The following is a 23609-nucleotide window of genomic DNA, read 5'->3' as shown; positions in this document are numbered from 1 at the left end:
TTTTTGAAGCAGCTTTTAAAGTTATTTGTACGGTATTCTAAGTTCATACCGTGTTTTTAAGCAAGGATAAGAACACCAGTTCTTAAATTTGATCGTACATGATTGTACATATCTAATTTCTTTTAGGAAATTTCCCATGTAGGGGATAAGCTATTACCGTAGGTCTCATGGCAAGACATAGTTTAAAGGAGTAGACAGTCTGTTCCATCAATCTATGGTAAGACCTGGACCCGAGACATATTTACTTTTCGTTTTGATGTCCCAGAGGTCTCAGGGTGTCCCAGAACTCTCTCTCTCTCTCTACCAACTGTTTTAGGTGATATTCCTGGACCATAGACAAGTAAAAATATCATACCGGTAAAAATATCAAAACTGAAATCCATTTTAAAAGGAAAAATATATACTCTCTTCAGGACTTCTTACTTGACTGTGAGTTTGCATTAGGAGCGGTGTATGTTTGTCTGGGGCTGGTGATCCTAAAAACTGTGTAGATGCTATAAGTAGCTATTCTTATATTATGTAGATATGATGCCATTTCTTGTATTTATGTACAAAGACAAATTAAGATTATTGATTGATTAATATATTGTTAACAACTTATCTGAAAGTACAAAATTCATCAAATAACACAACAATAGTATATTTACACTTACACTAATGACACTTGTGATACTATCAAATCAAGTCAAAATATTCTTTATTTGCAGTTTTGTCAAGAAATTACAATTGCGACATTGGGTGTGATGATGATTAGAGTGTCCAATTGATATCAATCACCCGTTGACATTTTTTATATGTATTTACCATCTTGTGAGTAAACAGTACAAGTGTAAATATATTATTACAAGTGTTATTCGACGTATTTTTGAACTTTCAGGCATGTAATAACACGTACGATGCTGATCAAGAAGTTATTTAACAACTTGATACTTAAACATTTCAGGAAACATCTTTCTCAAAAACAGCTGATTTATATTTGATGGATGACATGTGTAGTAAAACTTGAGAAAAATGTGTCCGATATCATATTACTTACAAAGTAATTTAGGCCATATTCAAATTGTCAGACATTCACAACAGTTTGTCTGATTTGTCAGATTTTGGTTAGTGCTCTAGTTTTTCCGGAGGATATAAATCGCCATCATGGGCTTCACCAACAATGGCAACAAAACACAGAAATTGTGTCAAGACTCTTTTTCATCATGATTCTATGCAATGTAAGTCACAGTAAATTTAGATGGATCAATTTGATTTTCCAAGCATATTCCACAGCTATGGAAAGTTATGGCAGGCAATATAATAAAATTAATGCATCGTCCTGTAATTCTAATCTTCCTTTAAAAACCTTATCACTAATTATTTTGAGGATTAAGGGAAAGGCCATATAACAAGTCATATGATTTGTATTCACAAACTTTATATTCTATACAAACTTAACAGTCAAAACGATATATGTTCTTAGATTAAAACACTTATATGGTGGTGTAACTAAATACTTATGGATATTTAACTAACTCCTTATCTTATATATACTTTTGATTTACAACTCCTTTTCAAAAATGTGAAATGATTGATGAGAAACAGGTTTGGAAAAGGCTTAAGAATGGTTCACAGTATATGTTTAGTTAGAGTAATTTAATTGTTGTAAGGTCCTCCAAAGCAGAGTTAAATTCAAAACGGTGTATACTGCAGGTGCAACTTACTGCCTGTTTTCTTTACAACCATTAGCCCCTACCCTACACTACTATTATGAATAAAAAACAACTTAAGTAGGTAACTTACTCATGGTAAAACTTGGGTCCCTGATGTTATTTTTCAATTTTAGAGATCCCTAAAGCACAGAAAAGCAAAAGGTTTGTTTGAATTGTTTTATGCGTATTAACCCAAATGTGAGTCCATAGGCATCATAATAAGCAAGATCTTTTTTAATAAGTTTGTTAAAATCAGATGAAACAGACAATTTTGGGGATTTCTTTCAGAATTCTAATTTTCTGGAAACAACAAACCCACAAAGCCATTGAACTAATGTGTTAAGAGTTAAAGGAGGGTAAAGGGTTTATTGGGATAATTATCTGTTTCTTACTTCTGTTATTTCAGCTAATGAAAATGAAAAACATCTTTCACAATGAACTTGTTTGGATAAACAAACATTAACCAAGCCAGCTAGACATTTACTTAATTAACAGGTTTTCTGTAACAGGGTAACATATGTACAAAAAAAAGCAAAACAGGACTGGTTTGGTCTATTTCATATTCTTAGACAACTTTACTCTAACAATAGAAAAGATAGGCACCTAAATCTACTACCATTAAATTTTAAGTTCAGCTACGTAGGCACCTCGTGGCTACTTAAACAACTCTTACCGGAGGAGTGACAGATAACTGCATGGTAGTGGATCATGTGATTTGACTTGTTTCACATTACAGTACTGTTGAGATACTGTTTTTGAGTTCTGCAGAATTGCTGTGTTTTAGATTGTTAGATATAAGCCGACCACTTACTGCGCTAAAAACACAATTTTGTTTTTAAATAAATTTCGTTGTTAAATATACAAAAGTTTTAACAACGTTAACTTTACTTTTTGTGAGACTATATAAAACGAAAAACTACAGTTCAGTTCCCACACCATTTTTAATTCACTCATCAATAACTCCGTCCATCCTACAACAGCTGATCCTTGCCCAATATCTCTTTCTCTCTCACACAACTGATAAGCATAAGCTGGTCTAGTCTGTCCCTTGCTACCTGTGCGGTCGGTCATCTTTGTTAGAACAGGCCTGTTTTTTAAATGTTTAATTGTTTTATGTATTTATTCGTGTCCGTACTGTGTTTATCTTCTGACGATGTTAACAACTGATCAACTCTACACTATGTACCTGGAGCTGACGATGGTGTTTTAACACCGAAACATGTCCTGAATAGATATATTTTATTGAGCTGTGACGGGAATTACGTAAGTAATTTGGTCTTACATTATGTCCAACAGCTCAGGGGCTACACATATGGATTTAAACAATTTTGTTAATGTGAACATCTTTTAGAGCTACAAACGTTGTAAAAAAGTTCCATTTAAAGTTCTTTATGAAATAAAATACTGTCCAATAAGTAGCAAAGCTGCTTTATACAGTACACTCCCGATTATCTGAAGATTAATCCAGGTTATCCAAGGTCGTTACAGGGCTGAATATATATATATTTTTTTATATTTTTGGAAACGGTAATTACTTTAATGTAGTATTTTTCTATGTCAAGAGTTGGAATAGCAGGTAATTTGGGATTTATTTAAATGAATGCTTGAAATAACCATTAAGTATAATTTTAACGTAAGAATGATCTGCAATTACCTATCAAATCAAAACCACACAGTACTAGGTTGGTCTCCAACTACAGCCACCTCTAATACAAGGCTGCGACGTTCGAACTGGCAACGCCGCAATCACACTCCTTCTGGGTCTGTCTTCACACGCGCTAGGCTATAACCTAAATGAGAGTTTTGCTGTTTTCACTGCTCTATAGAATGAATTAAAGATTTTTTAGTGGCATATAATAGTGACTTTTGTACTAAAATACAAACATAATGTTTGTTTGCTTGTAGGCCTGGGCTATTTATCGTATTGTACTAATAATTGCAATGAATGTGAAAATGTCTTGTAAAACTTCCAATTACAAATGAAAGAGTAATATAAAATCTTGTATTGTTTAAATAAAATTATTTTCAATTTTAAATATTCATATTATTGTTTTAGCCTACCTGACAAACCATAAGTAAATATTACGACAACATTTTAAGTTTTCTTTTCTCGTTTGAAGGCCTCTTTGAATAATTATTTAGCCATTGTACGTTTGCCATTGTGGAAACAATCTCAGAAGCTAGGCCTTCATATGGCTTTCCACATTCATTATAATGTGCAAAATGACGATAATAATACACGTCAATTTAATATTATTTTTTATTTATTTATTATGTGCTAATATACAGCCTTAATTGTTGTAAAATGAAGTAAAATCCCCAACTTCGTTTTCTTGTGCTAGTCGATCTTCTTAATCCTGTTGACTCTTCTTTATCCTGTTACCTTCCTCTTGTCTTCTTTCTTGAGGAGTCTTTCTCTTTGTCGTTTTTCGAGTATCAAGATACAAAGGTAATTTGGGAAAAAGTCTAGGTACGGCATTCTCACCTAAAACTGGCTTCTCGCGTCTATATTCACATCAATCACCTTATTCTTGTATTTTACCACAAAACTAAGGTCATCTTCGTGAAAATGTTTCACGCAGACACGAGAATTTTTTGAAGGTGTCCAATCTGACCGAGGAAAAGCACGAATCCACGGTTGCTTACGCACCGGATCACTTGGAATCTTAAAAACTGTGTGTAACCTTCAGTTTTTTTTAATCAAGCTTTCGTAATTACCCTTGCACCCAGGCACAACACATATATCTGGCATGATGCAGTAGCAATTTCAATGTCATTACTAATGATTAAGGGTAATATAAGTACGAATAAGTACGTCGGTATGCGATTCCTCCAGTCACTGTAATGGTAAGACGACCGCGCACCAAGACACAGATGTTGTTAAAACATATTTTACTAGTATTAGACTTCCTAATGTGGTCCCGTGACCTGCGTGGTATTTTAGATTCTCAGTCCCAACAACCTCGGTTTAATTGGAAGTGTACTGTATGCTTGATTTAAAAGTGGAGATGCGTAAAAAAGTGTCACAAATTGAAATCACTCTTTTCATTTAAACATTTTTTGCCCATCCGGAAAGGGTTAAGAGAGAATTGAAACGTTTGTGTTGTTTCTCACTAAAATAAAAGTAAAAGTACATTAACAGTAATTCTTGGCATGTTCTTGGTTTGGCCTAGCCCAGAGAATCAGTTTTTACGAGCACCTCTCCTCTTCATAGCAGCCGTACATTGAGGGCAGTACCACTTGCCTTTGGGTGGATCAGTGATTCCAACACATGGGTAGTGAAACCACTCATAGGGACACTAGAATAAAAAATAAGAATAGGTAATGCATAAAATTAATTATTTTAAATTTTACATCCTTAGTTAAATTGTTCAACAAATTAATTTAATTGTATAGTAGAAATCAGTTAAGATTTATAGTTGTATGGGTTAAAAGAGTGCCTCGTAGTCCTGTTGAGGAAAGAATCTGTTTCTGACTTCATATTTGCATGGATTATAGCTGTACAATCAGAAATACTATGGTTCTAAAAATATGGATAAATGACTCCAAGATAAGATGATTCGGGGAGTTTCAAAAACATTAGAGGGATGCATAGTTAAGGTAAAACAAAAACTAATCAATAACACAATAAAAAATACACCACTATAGTGTTTGTTTTTAAAACCCATAATTATTTTGGAGAGGAAGTAAGCATAGATATTGTACAACTATTAAATCCCCCCGGTGAAAAATAGAAAATTATAAATGGCATCCAATTTAAAAAAATATGCATAAGTTATTATTTATGTTATTGGAGGTTTTAAATTTAAACTTAATTAAGAATCCAAACAACATTTTAAAAACTTCAGAATGAGCTTAGCGCTATACAATTTGAAATTGGAGATTCACTGTTACATTTTGAAACAAGAACTACATGATATAATGCTAATGGAAGAAAAATCTACATTTATAACTTTAGAAATTGTAAAAATAAATATTTTGCTTATCTTTAAAACATAGACTTAATTTTTAAATGTTTGTCAGTGAAATTTGTCACGAAATAATTTAAAACATATTCCAAAAACCACTCCAATTAGTCCTGACTATTCATGGTTAGGTTCTGGGCAATTTTGCAAAGAATCAAACTTCTATATAGTAAGTTGATGTTCGTAAAAACAATCAAATTAACTTCCTGTTAACTAATCACTTTGTTTATTTAATTAAATGCAATTGACATAACCACACAGTTTTATTGGAGTTACAAGAGGTAATGTAGTCGATTATTCAGGGGCTGGAGTCTACAAATAAATAGTGGTCGCTTTAATTGCCTTCTTGTTGGAGCGTACATTTACTAGCAATAGCAAGGACTAACTGTAAAAATAAAGTTGTGGTACCGTTTGATTGTCGCAAGCCACCATCCCTCCAAAAGCAACTTCATTGCAGATGCAGTATCTGGGCTCGTTGGGGTCGTACGAGAGGTCTGCTGAGGCTTCAAGCTGCGGAGGTTCCTCAGGACTCGGCACCAGGACTGGTAAAGCAGGGCTGCTGCTGCTACTGCTCACGTTTGCTTTCCTGTGGTCATTGAATATGATAGGTTAGGAATGGCTTGGAAGTTACTTTGGACGCTGTACAAAGAGCGCAGCATTTGGATTTGGTTTGGTGAATCAACTGCTCAGTCAGTGACTTGACAAATCATAACTCAACAGTCTGAGGCCTATGTGGATGGGCAAATGTATTTCTTTTAGGAGTCTGCGGCGCACCGCAAAAGTCGGTACAGTATGGTTCTGGCCTAATTACCGCTATCGATTCGGTATAGCATTTTACTCGGTACAAATTCGGTTCAGCCTATAATAATAAATTTCTTTCAATTTACATAGCCGGCAGTTGGTTCAGAGCACTTAAGGTTTATTAGATGCTTGTTTACGATTTTCATAATTTATTACTTGGGTAATGATGCAATAAACAACTCATTAGCAGTCCCGGATCTATTATTATTTTATCAATACAATAATTGTTGTACTCAAGGTCAAATCAAGGAATTCCAAGAACTCGTGAGTTTTATCACTTTTATTCCTTTGGGACTTCCATTTTTTATTACTAGCGTTATAATAGCTGTTTAAATTTCACCTCTCTACCTTGGTCAGTATTTTTGTTAACATTCAATTTGCCGCTGGCCATTTCTACTGCCATAAAACTCCTTATGGTTTCATATTAAACTATACAGTCTTATTTTAAAAGTTAAAATATTGCTTATGGATATTTTATCATTCAATTGACAAAACCACAAGCGTTGTTGTTTGTATACAATTTTTTTCCGTAATTCAATTTAAGCCTACTTGGTCTCAAATCATGTCATTGCATATTCTGTATCTTTGTTATTCTTGGCTGTTGAAATTTAAATGTTTTTGTTTCCTATATTTTTTATTGTGATGTAGGTACTTTATGCATTCAAAATCTTATGAACTAAAATGATGATAATCATTTTGCGACCTTCATCGCTAATATCATTGTTTGTTACTCACTTTTTATAGGCCCTCCTAAATAATTTGGTTCAGGCCTTCGTCTTTTGATTCTTTGGAAGAGCTTTAAAATATAAAGAATAACCCATGTTAACCGAATTCGGGTTAACCGAAACCCGGGTTAACCAAAATGGTTCTATAAAATAATATAGGGCGTAGAATGCTTTAATAACTTCAGTTGTCTGGTGTAAAGTATTTTCTATCCCATTGTAACATTTTTGAAACACTGAATTATATAGACATTCTCTTAAATTCATTTTCCCTACACACTGTGGTGATACATTTTTAGCATGGGTTAACTGAAAAATTGGTTATCCGAAACGACTCTCCCCCCTTTATTTCGGTTAACCAGGGTTCTACTGTACTAAGAAAATTGAATTGAGCCTGCGATAAACTTTTGATTGATATGAGTTGATGTTAACTTTGAAACCGAAAAGACAATAATCTTAATCTGTGCAAATCCAATTTTGAGTTTCAGAAAAAAGATTTAGAATTGTACACATATTATACAGGTCCGGTTTTGAAGCTGATAAGAAAGATGCTCTTTGGCTTTACTTCATCATAACCTCTAGTATTTCATTGTTGTCTGTTGAATGTGAATGCATTAATATGTTTTAAAAGTAAAAAAAAAAGAAACAACAACAACCAGTTATTGTGTTGGTTGGCAATAATTTACCAGTTGTGTGAAATTATCTTCTAAAATTGTTGCTTCAACCTAAATATTCTTAACCTAATTTTAAATCCACTTTATCTTATGACTTATCTTAGTAGTAAAATAGGTAAAGCCTGTTTATATGGTGTAAATTGTGTTTCTTTCTTGGCACAATGTTGTTAGGAATAAATAATGTGGGATACTATCCATTTTCATAGTAATGTCAATGTTAAAATATAAAATAATGGTTTAAATATAATTCTGAGAACAAAACGTAAAAAATACTGGTAGCCGCGTACCGTACTGAGAACTGCCCTTAAATTTTTTGCACCGCAACCCCTACTTTCTTTTAACTTACTTAAAAAAAAAACTTCTTTTTAAATGCCTTAATTTGCTTGTCACCCTTGCTGTCCGAGCAAACAAAAAAATAGATAAGGTAAGGCGTGAAAATTCCGTTAATGCATAAGGGAGGTTGAAGCACCGGGACAGGAAGAATTATTGTAGATTCCATACAATTCTCCCAGTCCACAGGGTGTTCAGCAAGTGTGTATACAGTTGAATGGACACAATCTACCAGGTTTAATATTTCAAGTTCCAGACTTTTCCTGATCAAATGTCATAGTCCAACAACAAAACACTGTATGGACTCAACTTATTTCTATTATAACTGCAATTGGGATGAAAAGAAGAAAATAGTTACGCTGCTGATGTTTCCTTATAGCTAAAACCTCAGATTACATATAGGCAATGCCAGCACTCTCAAATACATCAGTTCCACCCAAGTATAATTTCTTTTGTTATGTCTACGCCAGTAGCATTCTGTATGAAAGAACCACAACCCCTTTTAAGGGAAAGCAATCAAACCCTTCAAATGTTTAAAGGGAGGTTTGATGGTTTAAATGGATGGCGATTGACGTCCCTCTTACACTGAAGTCAGAGACATCAACTTAGCAACACACCCAAGAAAAAGAGTAAATGTTTTCTGCATGAATAATACAAATCCAATTCAAAATTATAGGATGGATTCAATACACATGATACTTACTGCTTTTTGTTCTTCTTGCTTGTGTCTTGAATGGCGGCAATGGCAGTTTGAGCTGCACCAGCTAGCTCCTTGCTTATACTGACAGAATTAATGGCTTCATACGAAGCTTTCAAGCTGGCAGTCCTTCGCCCCTGTTGCATCTACAACCCAACAAAAATATTTAGCCACAAATAATGTTCGTGGTTTTTCAATTTCAAAAAGAGATGTGACTAAAAATATTATTAGTATTATGAATAGTATAATAGTATTATTAATATTATTATTAATACAATTATTTTATAAATAGGTAGCGTACATTTTACAAGCTATCAATGGACTTTACCATTATTGTTAAGGTATACCGAATCATTTCCTCAAACACAATTTGTTAGAATAATGTTTGCGCTTGATTTTTTTTCATATCTAGGCATACTCCCATTTGACCCAAATGTATATTGAAACTGCACAAGTCCTCTGATTTTAAAGTTCATTCTACTGAATCTGCGGCCCACACAAATGTTACGACACACCCTCGGTGCAAATCTGGGGCCATTTTACTCAAAGTAATTAAAAACGACAGAGTGTGTGATGGGTCTTAACATGTAGGAGTTTACTTGTTTTGTGTTAATCTCATTACATTTTAGTTTATCTAATTATATCAGTCATAATTTTTGTTTTATTTCAGATATTATTGTAAGTTTTTTTTTACATAGTTTTGTATGTTTTAAGACTGGCAAAACTTTGAAGTCTTAATAATTAAAGTTGAACTCGGATCTAAGTAGGCCTTACGGATAACTTTCCCAGCTGATAGCTGATGTAAGTGAAATAAAATCAATTGACATAGAATTTGTATTAAAAAAATGTTTGGATCCTTTGTTCCTGAAAAATGAAGACATTATGTTTAATCTCCACTACTATTCTAAAATAGTGAAGTACCTTACCTTCACCTAACCATTTGTTTACTTTTGGGTCTAATCAGACTACAGTAGAACTCTAAACATCTGGATTAATTTGGACCGGATCCCAACCTGATGATCATAAAGCCGGACAGTTTGGATATTTCTAGACAAGGTTATTTAAAAAGATCAGAGAGTACCAAATTTAATAATATACATTTTGAAATCAGAGTATAAATAAACAACAAAAAAACTGCCTAATACTAAGATTACCTAATAACTAATATTACCTGCTGAGTGACAGCCACACTGAACACAGCAGTCAACAACAACAACAAACCAAATCTCATGAACAGCAGTCACTGACGGGATAAACAAATTACTTAATTCCCTGCCGATCGATAACACTACAATAGACTCAGCGCGTGATGGACACAATTGGCACACATTAAAATATGAAACAGATTATTGCAAAGTTCACAAATCTACAATAAGTTTTTCTGGTTGATTTTTAAGTTTTATTTTTCTCTTTGAGGTTATTTGAATAGTTAGCGATCCAGATGATTCGAGGAAGGATAACTCGGGTTCTACTGTATTCTAGTTATCCTTTTGCTAACCTAGTAATATTACCTGCTGTGTGGCTGCTATGGCCTGGGAAGCAGCTGCTGCTATAGCAGTGCCCCCCGCTCCCATGTGTCCGAGGCTGTAGTTCACCACGGGTAGAGGAGTAGCAGGGGGAGTAGAGCTCTGAGGCAGTATCCGCACCTCAGGCAATGTCGCCACAACTCGCTTGTGTTCTGCGGTTGAATCTTTGCGCTTATCTGTGCCTAGAAAACGTATCAATTGAACAATCTAATAGAGATTAGGGATGTCTTTTTTCCAAAAATATCAAAAGAAAGAAATTAAATTTGAGATTTTTACTGACAGTAAGAGGTAGGACAGTCTCCCAAATTCTAATTCCAAAGAGTTATTGTCACAAGAATAGATGTGTTTGAGTCTGAGATTGTCGATCGAGCTGAGCTTTTTTATACAAGGTGAGAAAAAAGACCCGGGACGGTTAAAAATTTCAAAAGATAATACAGTTAAAGCTGAAAAACTTGGCTCAAAGGTACTGGGCACTAAAATAATTTTACCTACAATCGTTTTTAAAATGGCCGTTTCGGTTCAGTTCTTAGCATTTGAAAAGTTCACTTAACAGCATTGTTAACTTACTTAACAGCATTGTTTTACTTAACAACATGAGTAACGGACCAATGAGGTTCAAGGATTGAGAGAAAATAAGTAAAATTGTAATGCTTTGAACTTCAAATAATCATTTGTTAAGACCAATTTAATTGTTAATGAGTGGTGCAATGAGTGTTTGGAACAATGTTTCATTGCACCACTGTCAGTGGCATAAAGGAAAACATAAACTCTCTTAGAAGTTATGAGTAGTGATTGTTAGTAATTAAAATACCCCCGCCGCAGCAAACCTGCAGACTAAGCGAATTTCCATTTGCCTGATTGGATTTACACTAAAATGTCTCCTTAAAAGTAACCCATTTAATCCCTATTTAAATAAACATTAGTTTAATGAGTACTTAGGTTTGCTAAAACAGGGAGGGTAAAAAGGTGTTATTTGTAAAATATTAGTAGTTTAGTATGAAATGAATGCATTTTCCAAATTTGATCAAAATATGATCATAAACAAGCAAACTACAACAGTTTGCAGTTATTCTCAATAACAGTACAGTAAATCTGATAAATCCATAAGAATAACATGGGAATTTTAAATTTACAGTTTTTTGGAATTTTCTCCGTAACCATTAGGCGCATAATAACGCTTCAATATACTAAATTATTTGTTTTTTTAAGCTCTCCAAAATGGTTTGGAAAGAAAATGCTAAATTTTAAGTTTATAGGGTCAAAAATGGGGAAAAACAATTTTTGCCCTATAAAACCCCCAAAAACCCCTGTTCCCATAGTCCGATCATGCTGGTTCGCGAACTCGTTCAAATAAACGTAGGTTTACACGTTTGTATCAAAATCGGATGATTTTTGCTCGAGTTATCGCGCTAACGGACACATATATAAATATATATATTGAATTTAAACGGATGGTGTTTTTGGTCTCTAGGGACCTCAAAACGAAAAAGTAAATCGGTCCTGGGTCCAGGTCTCACCATGAGTACTACGGTAATAGCTTATTCCCTATATGGGAAATTCGCTAAAACGGTCGTAGGTAAAGTAGTGTAAGGAACTAGAGTAAATAGTCTAACCGACGCTTGTAGAAGTTGTTAAATGTCTACTCGTGTCATTAACACTATATTTCACGCGATTGTTGCGTAAACTATTATTAACACGTAACTCAGTGATAAGCCACCTCCTCAGGGAGATAGCTCCGCTAGGAGTCAGAAGAAAATCTTAAATGTGAGCATAGATTGTTATATGCACATAAAATTACAGGTTTTTGTTTGTAAAATAAAATGCCGCCAACCCATACTCAAAGGGGCAATTGAGTAAAAAAATGACAGCTGTTCAAAGATTACTTGAATTTGCGATTTTGAATCTTGACAGATACGTTATGTGATCCCAATAGTAAAAGCTCGGCTCAAGCTCGATTTTGTCATATGGTGCTTGATCACTTAAGCTTTTAGGTTTGGCTAAGTTTGGCTGGAACATCCAGCCGCTTGCACACCTCTCAAATTTGTTATACTTTTAGTGAAGCTATTACCGTAGGTCTCATTGTAAGACCTGGACCCAGGACCGATTTCAATTTTTGTTTTGATGTCCCCAGTGGCCAAAAACACCATTCATTCAAATTCATATATATTATAGTTAGCATGATAACTAGAGTAAAAATCATCCGATTTTGATTCAATTTAGTATAAACGAGTAAACCTACGCTTATTTGAATGAGTTTTTGGACCAGTATGACCAGACTATGGGAATGGGGAGTTTTATGGAGTAAAAATTGGTTTTTCTTATTTTTGATTCTCAGAAATAGGATTCTCAATTTCTTCAATTTCTCTCTAAAACCACTTTGAAAACCTTAAAACGACAAATAATTTAGTATCCAGAAGGATGTTTGTATGGTTATTGGTTACAGAGAATATTCAAAAATTGTAAATTTATAAGTACCACGTGATTCTTATGGCGAATTAGTAAACTATTGTAGTTTGCATGTTTATGAATATATTTTTCCAAACTTGTCAAATTCAATTATTTTATGCTAAGCGATGAACATTTTAAAAAATAAACCCACACCTCCCTGTAGCAGCAAACCTAAATAATCGTTAAAACCTATGTAATTTAAATAGGGAATAAATCTGAACTGTTTAAGAAATATTTTAATGAAAATCGAATCAGGCAGATGGAAACTCGCTTGGTCTGCAGATTTTCTGTGGAAGGAGTATTTATTTTTTAGTTGTAGCCAATGTGTGTCATAATTACATGTTTAATTACTATTTTATCCTTACCACTCGACATGCAAGACTTGTGTGAGGTGAAGGAGTATCGATTCTCTTTTTGGCAGCTGTTACTGGGAGGAAGATCCAGTTCTTGTGAACCTGTGGAGAAACAATATACAGTTTAATTTTGTTAATAACGATTATAATTTATATAGGCTACGGTAAACATCCTCTTAATCGGAAACCTCGGGATCAAAATCTCGAGTGGAAAAAAATTTGACAAGTTAAACTGAGGTGCACTTACATTTGTTAAAACTGTTTATAATCTAATTTACACCGATGTAGCTAGGTGCAGCTTCTGGAAATTAAAGTGGGGACAAGACCCAGCTCAGTATCTTGACTGTGGGGCTAATAACCGATGAGTCATGTAGTGAACAATTACCATTTACAAACAATTAAGATTATGGACAGCCTAACCCCAAAACCAGATGAAGCAGTGTTAACTTGGGTTGGATAAAAAGGTTTGGCTTTGTAGCAATAACCTCAATATATTTAGACAAAATGTCTCTTCCAGTCAAGTTAAACGTTTAGTTTGTGATCTTCATTTAAAGCAAAGATAATCAGTGGTTAAAGTTACTCGTTCTGCCAAAACACAATTGGGTAAAGTTATCCTTTTTTATATAATCATTAATCGTGACAGCAATTAATATGCTGAAAATTATACTGACTGACTAAACAAAATCAACAATTTAACATAAATAAAATTAGGAATAGTGAACAATTAACTAAAAATGGTATTCCTTACGTTTTTCCAAAATCTCAGTAATGCCCATGTTATCGGCTTCAAGTTCCATTTTGAACTTGTGAGTTTCTTGTTCCAGTCGGCGTAAATACCGGGACACCAAGTCGTGCATGTGATTTGCCAGTTGAACTTTTTCATCTAAAATCACAAGTATTCCCAGGTTTAATAAACACTAAAACCATCTTTTTAATAGTTTTGCTATTTGCTTATTTATTTTTAAACATCTTAAAATTTTTCATTTACTCTATTTAGTTGGAGGAAATATAATAAAATGACCAGCATTGGAGTTTATTATAAAAGGGAGATTACTGCTTGCTGACCTGAGAAAGTTATTGTTCGGAATTCTGGTGGCACAAAAAAGGTCACATAACATCAGAAGCATAATTCATCTTTGTGTGGGAGTTCCTGTGAAAGTAGATACACAAGGATAAAGTCAGTAAGAAGTTATTTGTTTAACAAAGTAGGTACAAAATAATTTTAGCACTTTAGCAGTAACATTATATTTGGTCAAATTCATAATGAAGCATATTTTTGAGGTAAACCTCCTACCTTTGCATTAGTCAATAAACCTTAGTCTTTAACAATGGTGATTCAACACAAAGTCAAGAACATGATAACAAACAACACTTTAAAACACGTTCACAGATTTTTCTCATCAGTCAAAACTCACACAACTTTTAATACTGGATGAAATATTTATCATTTATGTGGAAACAATACCTTTCTAGTCATTAAATGATAGTGCACCATTAAAACATTTACTAGATAAGTTCATCTACGCTATTGGCAATGATAATGAATTGTTACGCACCGTATATTTTTCTAGATTAATTTATCTAATTTATTTTGACATGTTCTTTACCAGCACTGGAACTTGGGACATGTTTTTGGTGTAATATGACCTATTTTATACAGGGTGGAGCGCGGGAAATTGCTATTTTGAGTTGCAGGTGGTTGGCAGCACTGTTAGTCAAAAAGAGGCGGAAGTGGGCGATGATTGTTGTGACTGACCGGAAGTTTGTCTTCAGCTCATTTTGAGTTGCCATCATGGAGTGGACACGTGAGGAGCGTTCATTTTGTGTTGAAGCATATTTTTCAAATAACTACTCGATAATTGCAGTGCAACGTGCTTTCCGTTTGCGTTTCGCTGTTTCCCCACGCGGACGTGTTCCTGGACGGCAATCAGTTGTGAATTGGGTGAATGCATTCAGGACAGCAGGGAATGTGTCATCTGTACGAAGAGGACCTGCGAGGAGTGTTACAACACCACAAAATATCGAACGAGTTAGAGCAGCAGTATTGCAATCTCCGAAACGCTCTGCTCGGAAGCAAGCACTTGCTCTTGGCATTTCAAGGCGTTCTCTCCACCGGATTCTCCATAGTGAACTGCATTTCCACCCATATAAAATGTGTGTGGTCCAACAATTGTCAGCACGGGATTATTTGACACGACGAACATCTTGTGAAGACATGCTTGCAACCATACCTCGTGACGCAATTGTGTTCTTTTCTGATGAGGCACATTTTCATCTCAGTGGGTGTGTAAACAAGCAAAACATGCGGTACTGGAGTGACACAAACCCCAGAGAAGTTCATCAGAGACCTCTGCATTCGGACCGCGTCACTGTGTGGTGCGCCTTATCACGAGTAGGCATCATTGGCCCTTACTTTTTTCCGGCAACTGTGAATGCCGAACGTTACCTAACTATGCTGCAGGATTTTTTCCATCCAGCACTTGAGGCAATGCAATTAGAGGATACATGGTTTCAACAAGATGGTGCCACTGCACATACAGCGAGAGTTACCATTGATCTTTTGAGGCAAATGTTTCCTGAACGGCTCATCTCTCGCAATGGTGATCTGAACTGGCCGGCACGCTCACCAGACTTAGCTCCATGCGATTTTTTCCTTTGGGGTTACCTGAAGTCCAAGGTGTATTGCAACCGTCCCAAAACCCTGGAAGACCTAAGGAACAATATTGCTGCTGAGATTGCCAGAATACCAGTCGACATGCTTGAAAAAGTGCATGAGAACTTCAGAAAACGTATGCAGCAGTGTGTGGATCGGGAAGGTCAACATTTGCCAGATATAATATTTAAAACAAAATAATTTGTAAATTCCATTACTGTTCAATGTAAGTGAAATATAAAATTAAGTTTCTACATGTTCATAATTTTTTTATTCCACTCCCAAATAAGCAAATTACCGCGCTCCACCCTGTATATACTGGTTTAAAGTGGAATGAACATTACGGCCTTGATTATGAGGTCAGAGCTGTTTATTTATTTGTCATCAAAACATCTACACTTTAATAATGGTAAATATATGAAGATTTTAAAAGTTAACTTTCCTTTGCACATATATGTTAACTCTTCAAGAGTAAAAGTGCTGAAAAAACATTGCTGAACCTTTATAGTACAGGATGGTTAAAGGGGGTTTTGTGATTTTGTTTAAATTACCTAACATTTATTTCCAATTAATCTGTAATAAAACAAAACTAAGCCATGGGTTATGAAACAGTTTTAGTAATAATAAGTTTTACGACGTAAGCTATAGCCTGGTATATCATTTGGAAATACATCGAAGGAGGATATTGTGAAGACAATTGGAGGTATTGTTTTATTATTTGATGGTATATTGTCCTTAAACCAACATGTTATAAACAACGGTCCTTTTAAAACATTTTCTTAAAGGTTTCACTTTTATTTATTGGTAATTGTTTTACTGATAAATTAGATAAAAACTAATTAGACTTGAGCGATAGTTGGTGACATATTTCCCGCTATAACTACGGAATAGCGTATAACGGGAGATCCATAAAAACTGCTAACATTTTGCTTTGTGACAGCTCAGCTAATTCATGGATTAGAGAGATGATATTTGTGTTGTTTGGTTCTTTAATTAATAACATTTTTTGTAATTACAGTAGAGTCCCGCAAACTCGCCGTAATGTGGACTGGAGGGGTGCCGAGTTTGTGAAATGCCGTGTTAACAGGAACTAGGGTTAAAAATAAGAAAAATACAATTTTTAAGCTTTTTAACCGCCTTTCTTATTTATGTTTATAGTACAAGTCAGTATTAAGTCATCAGATATAGTACAACAAATCCTTGGTATGAGTTGCAAATTATTTGGCTTGAGTCCATTTTTAACTCGGACTCAAAAAAATCACTAATTTTCTGAGCCAAGTGATGGCCGAGTTATCCAGACTGCCGGGTTATCGAGAGCCGAGTTTGCGGGACTCTACTGTATAAGTTGTTTAAACTATTCAACTTTTCTAATGGAAGTGGCATAAAAAATAAATTATGTGTGATATCTAAGCAACGTTTGTAATAGTTTGGGGTTTCGTTGTGAAAACCTTGCTCTTCAAGTAGCCCCACAACCATAAATCAAAGGCGTTAAGCATGGGTCACACTAGGCTGGCATCAGGGGCGAATTGAAAGAAGCCGCTACTGTCAGCTTAGTGTGACCGCAAAATTCCCAGCTGGCACCGCCAGCCGGTGAGTATTTGTCAGCGGCTGGCGAAGTTGGACATGTTCAACTTTTGGTAGCAAGGCAGCGGCGACTAGAGGTCACGTGACCACTCTCACTCGCTGACGCCAGCGAGCAGCGTAGTCTGACCACCTCTAGAAGCGTGCCAGAGCTGACCAAAGATAATTTCCAACTTGGTTTAACACAAAAGGACAAAAGCAACCGTCTCAATTTTTTTATTAGAGGTTTAGCTAATTCTAGTAATTCCCGGAATGTATGTGGTGACATTCGTAAAACATTTTTGTATGTTTCTGATTCATCTTATAGTGCGTTTAAAAACGAGGTATTTTTAAAAAGTATTTTTATTTATAAATTATTTGTATCCAAGGCCTTGTCCACTAACGTCTCTTCTTGCGGGTGCGGTTAAGCATCTTATAATAAAATTATTTCTCTTTCACACACATCCTCAATATTAACTCCTGGTTTATGAGGACCCAAAAAAGGATGAAATGGCGACAAGAACTGAGCTTTAAACTAGGCGATTAAAAGTAGTATTTGTAGCATAGAAATTACTGAGCTTAGGTGGTCGGCGAAGCAGGTTATTGATTTCTTAAATTTATTCCAAAACTATACGTGCTTGTGGGACGTTTCTTTAAAGAAGTAATACAGTGATTTGTTGCAAAACCTCACAGCTGTTCCTTCTCACACATTGTTAATATCACGATCACCAGCGGCTGACAAGCAGCCTAGTGTGACCCGTGCAAAAGCCGCTGCTTGCTGATGATGGTGCTAGTTGCTGATCACCAGCGGCTGGCGAGCAGCCCAGTGTGACCCGTGCTTTAGGGATGGAGACCGGGCAGCTACAACTGGGTGATGGCGAGTTGACGATAACCGACGATAGTTCAACATTGATTGTATAGATTTCACTGAAAGCTAATCTAGGCTACTGGATTTTGTGATATTTAATTTTAGAACACATTCTCAAGTTGTAAATAAATCTTACAGAATTAAAGTGACAACAAAACTTTTAATTCATGAATGCATAAGGTTACTTTAAATGAGCAATACTCTCAATACTGAATCCAATAGGAGTGTATTTAACTACAACCAAATAGTTTTCTCGGTTAACTCCAACAAAATAAAATTTCATTGGTTTAAAATGCCGTCAGTGAAAGTGAAATATTCTATAATTGTTGTTTATTGTTGACAGCTTTTTTTTTCTTACACCAGAGTGAAGCTTCCTTCCTATTAGGAAAGCTTTATTTTCTCACAAAAATCCATAAATAGGCCTAGTTATTTTTTGCTGCACATGAGAGGTAGAAAGTAACACGCTCGCGTTACACATTATATTTTTCCTACAGTTACTATAAAGCATATAAATAATTATTAGTCTTCCAAACACTAAACTGCACGTTTGGGTTAAAGGTTAAATCCAAGAGTGGAACGAAAATAGAATGGTAACACAAAACAATAGTTTAAGTCGTATTATCAAAGGCTGTGAAACACTGCACCAGATGATCGTAGTCGTAGTATCTTTAATTGTGACAAACTTATTTTCAATCGTAGACATATTATGTGCCTTATATAAGCACACTGTTTTGTATTGTTTGGTTGGAATAACGGAGTGCGGCAATAAATTCAGCAATTGGTAGCCTGCTTTGACAGGTAAATGTAAGAAAAATAATTTTCTCATTATCAACTAAGCTTAGTGTCTTAACAATCCAGGAACATTTTGACTCTTCTTTGTAATCGACCAATAATTAATTAAAAAGAAAAATTATTAACAAACCTGCATCCTCCAACGTTTTGTAATAATCTTTCCGTATTGCTTCATATTCCTGTTCCTTCTCTTGAGCCTCCATTTTCTTTGCATTGGAAAAAAATGTCTTTACACGTTTTTCCAAAGTATCCATAGTATCTGGAAGGGAAAGGACGGAGTGCATTAATAAATGAGTTTTTTTTAGCGAATTTCCCATATAGGGAATATTTAGCGAATTTCCCATATAGGGAATAAGCTATTACCGTAGTACTCATGGTAAGACCTGGACCCGGGACCGATTTTTTTTTTCGTTTTGAGGTCCCTAGAGGCCAAAAACACCATCCGTTCAAATTCATATATATATATATATTTATATATATATATATATATATATATATATATTTATATATGTGTCCGTTAGCGCGATAACTCGAGCAAAAACGATCCGATTTTGATGAAATTTGGTACAAACGTGTAAACCTACGTTTATTCGAACGAGTTCGCGAACCAGCATGATCGGACCATGGGAACGGGGGTTTATGGGGGGTTTTATGGGGTAAAAATGGGTTTTTCCCACTTTTGACTCAAAAAACATAAAATTTTGCAATTTCTTTCCGAACTATTTTGTAGAGCTTAAAAAAACAAATAATTTAGTATATTGAAGCGTTATAATGCACATAATGGTTACGGAGAAAATTTCAAAAAATTGTAAATTTAAAATTCCCATGTTATTCTTATGGAGAATAAGTCAACTGTTGTAGTTTGCTTGTTTATTAACATTTTTTGCCCAAATTTGGAAAATGTTTTTATTTCTTACTAACTATTAACATTTTACATAAAAAACACTTTTACCCTCCCTGTTGCAGCAAACCTAAGTATGTGTTAAACTGATTCTATTTAAATAGGGAATAAATGTGATATTTTTAAGGAGACATTTTAGTGTAAATCCAATCAGGCAAATGGAAATTCGCTTAGTCTGCAGGTTTGCTGCGGCGGGGGTATTTAGTATATAACAAGTATATACCATGCAGTATGCATAACAGCTACATTACACCAATTTATGGAACATTAATTTGGCTGATTGTGGTGTATAAAAACCACAAGGTTGTTGTGTTGTTTACTGTTAGTGCTTAAAACAGGGCCATATTTCCGAATGGGTGGACTAGGTGCGCGCTTATGGTCTGGCGGACACGTTGCGGGCGTGGGCTGCCAGCTGCTGCGTACACGTAGTGTAGGCCTACCTCAAATCCTCCCCCAACTATCGTTCGTTACTACGCAGCGGCAGCGTGTATGACATCTGTAATGGAAATACTGATGTAAGCGAAGAAAAGCTGGTGATCGATCTCATCACTTATCAGATGTTGAATATAGCTTCTTTGATGAGCTTGTACACTTTACATCCCATATCAAAAGTGTCAAGGCAAGACTTGGAAAATAAAGAAAACCCTAGCTAAGATGATCTTAAAATATAGCACAAAAACTGATATTAAACTCAAACTTAAAGCCAAATGTCCAAGTGAAAAACCTAAAAAAATCACTCGGCTAAGGATTTTGAAAGAAATTAGAGAAGAAGATCTTCAATCAGTTTTTCCAAATTTATAAATAGCATTAAGGATCTTTCAAGCTCACAAAACTATAAAAAACTATACAAAACTAACAATAACTAAACTACTCACCTGAAAGATCATTTCCATGCCTTGAAAGGGCAACAAATTATTTAAGAAACCGATATTCTGAAAAAATACTTTGGTAACTAGCAGTCTTGAATATTGAAGGAGAACTGCTGAACTCCATGGACTTCAGTATGTTATTCTTCATAGTAGGATCTTTCATAGATATGCAGGGTGAATCACCCGTGCACATTCTTTAATGGGATATAAGTTACAGCCGCTTGTGTAACTCACTGACCAGGTATACAAATTTTTACCCACTTCTAGAATAGCTAGGGATCTGAGATCTTTTGTGGGGTTCCGTCTCGGTCCCAACCACCCAGATAAAAAACATTTACAAATTAAAACCTCCCCAAAAAATTCCTTAAATTCCAATTTTTGGAGAAAAACATGTTGTTTTAACGGCTATAGCTTGAAATCAACACTATTAGACGTTTAAAAAAATCACACTCCTTCACCTTCAAAAAACACCCTACTTCAAAAATTTGTAAAATGTCTTGGATTTTCAACGTCTTTTTAATTTATAAAATTAAGTACTTTTCGGACATATAATTGTAGCCTACTTTTAATGATCCCAACATTAAAGGAAAAGTGCCTCAAGTGACATTTTAAAATTTTAACACAACACAAATTTTAAATGGCAGATTTTCAATAAAAATGTAGTTTTTTAACACTTGTTGGGCACAACTGTTGTGCACGGGTGGTCTGATTCATCCTGTAAATGCTTATAACACTTTTCATTAAACACTTTTAGTCATATCCACTTACTTTTTTGTTTTGATTCATTCAGTTTTAAAATAAAACAGTTTTGTAAATAAAAGTATTTGTGATTGTATATCTGACTAAAAGTGTTCAATGAAAAGCATTATAAGAACCCTTGTATACAGACGTGTTTGTTTGCCGTTTTCGTGCCGCAAAACGATTATGACCCTTCTGATTGGATACAACAACATTGCATTCCATGTATCCTAAACAGAATCTCTTTTTGCATGAAAACGGCAAATCAACAAACAACTGTAAAAAGGGCTCAAAATGTTATTTGATTTGTTGATGCAACATGCAATTGCCGATTACTTTTCTACAAAATCAGCTGACATGACATGGCATGTATTGGGGTAATCTTAGTGAGGTCGGGGAGCGCGCTGACGAGTGGTGGGGGGAGGGGGGCGGCTAACTTCCCTGCCTAAAGGCGGCAGATAGTTAAATAGGTACATCCCTGGCTTAAAAATATAATATAAAAGCACAACAAATTAATTAAATTTGTATAATCTCTTACTTTGTACTTGAAGATCCATCTCCCTCATGTCGGTAAATCTATCACGAAGTTCTTGAGGCAAGTGTTCAATCACTATAAAAAAAAAAAAAAAACAATTCATTAAACCAGCAACTGTTGTTACCTAAATATCAGAATTATTACTAACAAATCACCGGCATTAAAAAATAACTTGACAATTTGTAATGCAGTGTGATATGACTGATATGTACGGTAATTTAACTTGAATGGCTTAAGATTTCTGGCATTGGAGCTCATAGGATTGAGGGAAAGTGGTTTTTTAAATACGGTTAATACTTTCATATCATTGAAACTTGAGTGGTTTTAGTCAGCCAGAGAACATTTTTCAAATTTAAGAATAATGACAGTTTACAGCCAATTAATCTATGATCTGATTCCGTGAAAAAAAAAAATCAAAATGGTCTTTGTATGCTAGGTTTTAACCACAGATATGAAACTAGGAATAAGAATAATTTTTGTTTTAATAGACATAAGCTAACGTTTTAGGAGAAGAAGCCAACATTGTCAGGCATCAAATTTTATAATTCATTACCAGAAAACATAAAATGTATAACTGATTTTGGGTCCTTTATTAGTCATTTATTATTGTTAAACATTTGTACAGTTTTAATGAATTTTTTGGAAACACTCAGTGTATTGAGACAACTGCTTAATCCACGAAAGTGTATAGCAAAGACAAATTTGGAATGTACTATCTTTATATATGCCTATATGATAAAATCAAATCATTTTAAATCAAGCATTTTAAAGATTTATAAATTAGGTCTACAGTACTTACTTTCAAGATAGTCTTCCAAATAAAGCATTTTGGTTGGAGTTCTGAAACAAAAATTTTAAACTAAGTTATGAGGCAAAGTAATTGAAAACTTACTTGCCATAATTACTGCAGCTTCAACTCAAGTAGGCCTACGTAGGTCTTAGTCCAGGAGCTGAGGGGGTTTGAGCATGCATGAAAGTAGAACGCAATGTTATTGCTGATTATTTTAATACGGACTGTGGTGATCAAAATTACGTATGTCGCCCATTTCAAAAGTGGTCAATAAGGTAGGGGGAGGGGGCAAACATAGCGGTTTGCGCTATGCGTTAAACCGCTGATATTTCGAAAACGGTAAAATATAGAACATCTGTTAAAACGTCATTGTAATTCTAAAAATGTGGACTTCAATAATGGTTATTGGGTCCAATAATGGTTACTATGAGGTCGTATCTCCATAAATAAACAAGTTATTGTATAAAATATGTAAAAATGGACTTTTTGTGTAGTTTTGTTTACCGAAAGTAGAATTAATTTGTGGGTGTCGCAAAGAAGTAATATCAAATATCTATGCTGATAGTTGTAATATGGACTGTGGTGATAAAAAATATGCATGTCACCTACTTTTCAGGTGGTCAAGAACTTGGGGGGAGGGGGGGGGCAAAGATGGCGGAATGCGCTATGCATTGAAACGACTGTAGATCGATAACG

At 34.8% G+C, this 23609-nt stretch overlaps 1 protein-coding gene across 2 annotated transcripts in view; it reads right to left on the bottom strand.

Annotated features, from left to right (window-relative positions):
- Positions 1-1407: 1407 nt before the first annotated feature.
- The window catches only part of LOC129005892 (inhibitor of growth protein 3-like), a 38025-nt gene continuing 15823 nt past the window's right edge, over positions 1408-23609 (bottom strand). For both annotated transcript variants that reach the window (XM_054434929.1, XM_054434930.1), the window contains exons 2-10: positions 22923-22963; positions 22127-22198; positions 19211-19339; positions 13956-14090; positions 13220-13309; positions 10392-10588; positions 8887-9026; positions 6065-6242; positions 1408-4990 (exon numbers count right to left, since the gene is read on the bottom strand). In XM_054434929.1, the coding sequence (XP_054290904.1) occupies positions 4874-4990; positions 6065-6242; positions 8887-9026; positions 10392-10588; positions 13220-13309; positions 13956-14090; positions 19211-19339; positions 22127-22198; positions 22923-22950 (1086 nt within the window). In that variant the 5' untranslated portion in view covers positions 22951-22963 and the 3' untranslated portion in view covers positions 1408-4873. The remainder of the gene's footprint in view (positions 4991-6064; positions 6243-8886; positions 9027-10391; positions 10589-13219; positions 13310-13955; positions 14091-19210; positions 19340-22126; positions 22199-22922; positions 22964-23609) is intronic.

Source organism: Macrosteles quadrilineatus, unplaced genomic scaffold (genome assembly GCF_028750875.1).
Source record: "Macrosteles quadrilineatus isolate MER2022 unplaced genomic scaffold, UCM_ALF_1.0 Scaffold_41__1_contigs__length_1036756, whole genome shotgun sequence".
Taxonomy (NCBI): domain Eukaryota; kingdom Metazoa; phylum Arthropoda; class Insecta; order Hemiptera; family Cicadellidae; genus Macrosteles; species Macrosteles quadrilineatus.
This window is presented reverse-complemented; position numbering and strand designations above follow the sequence as displayed.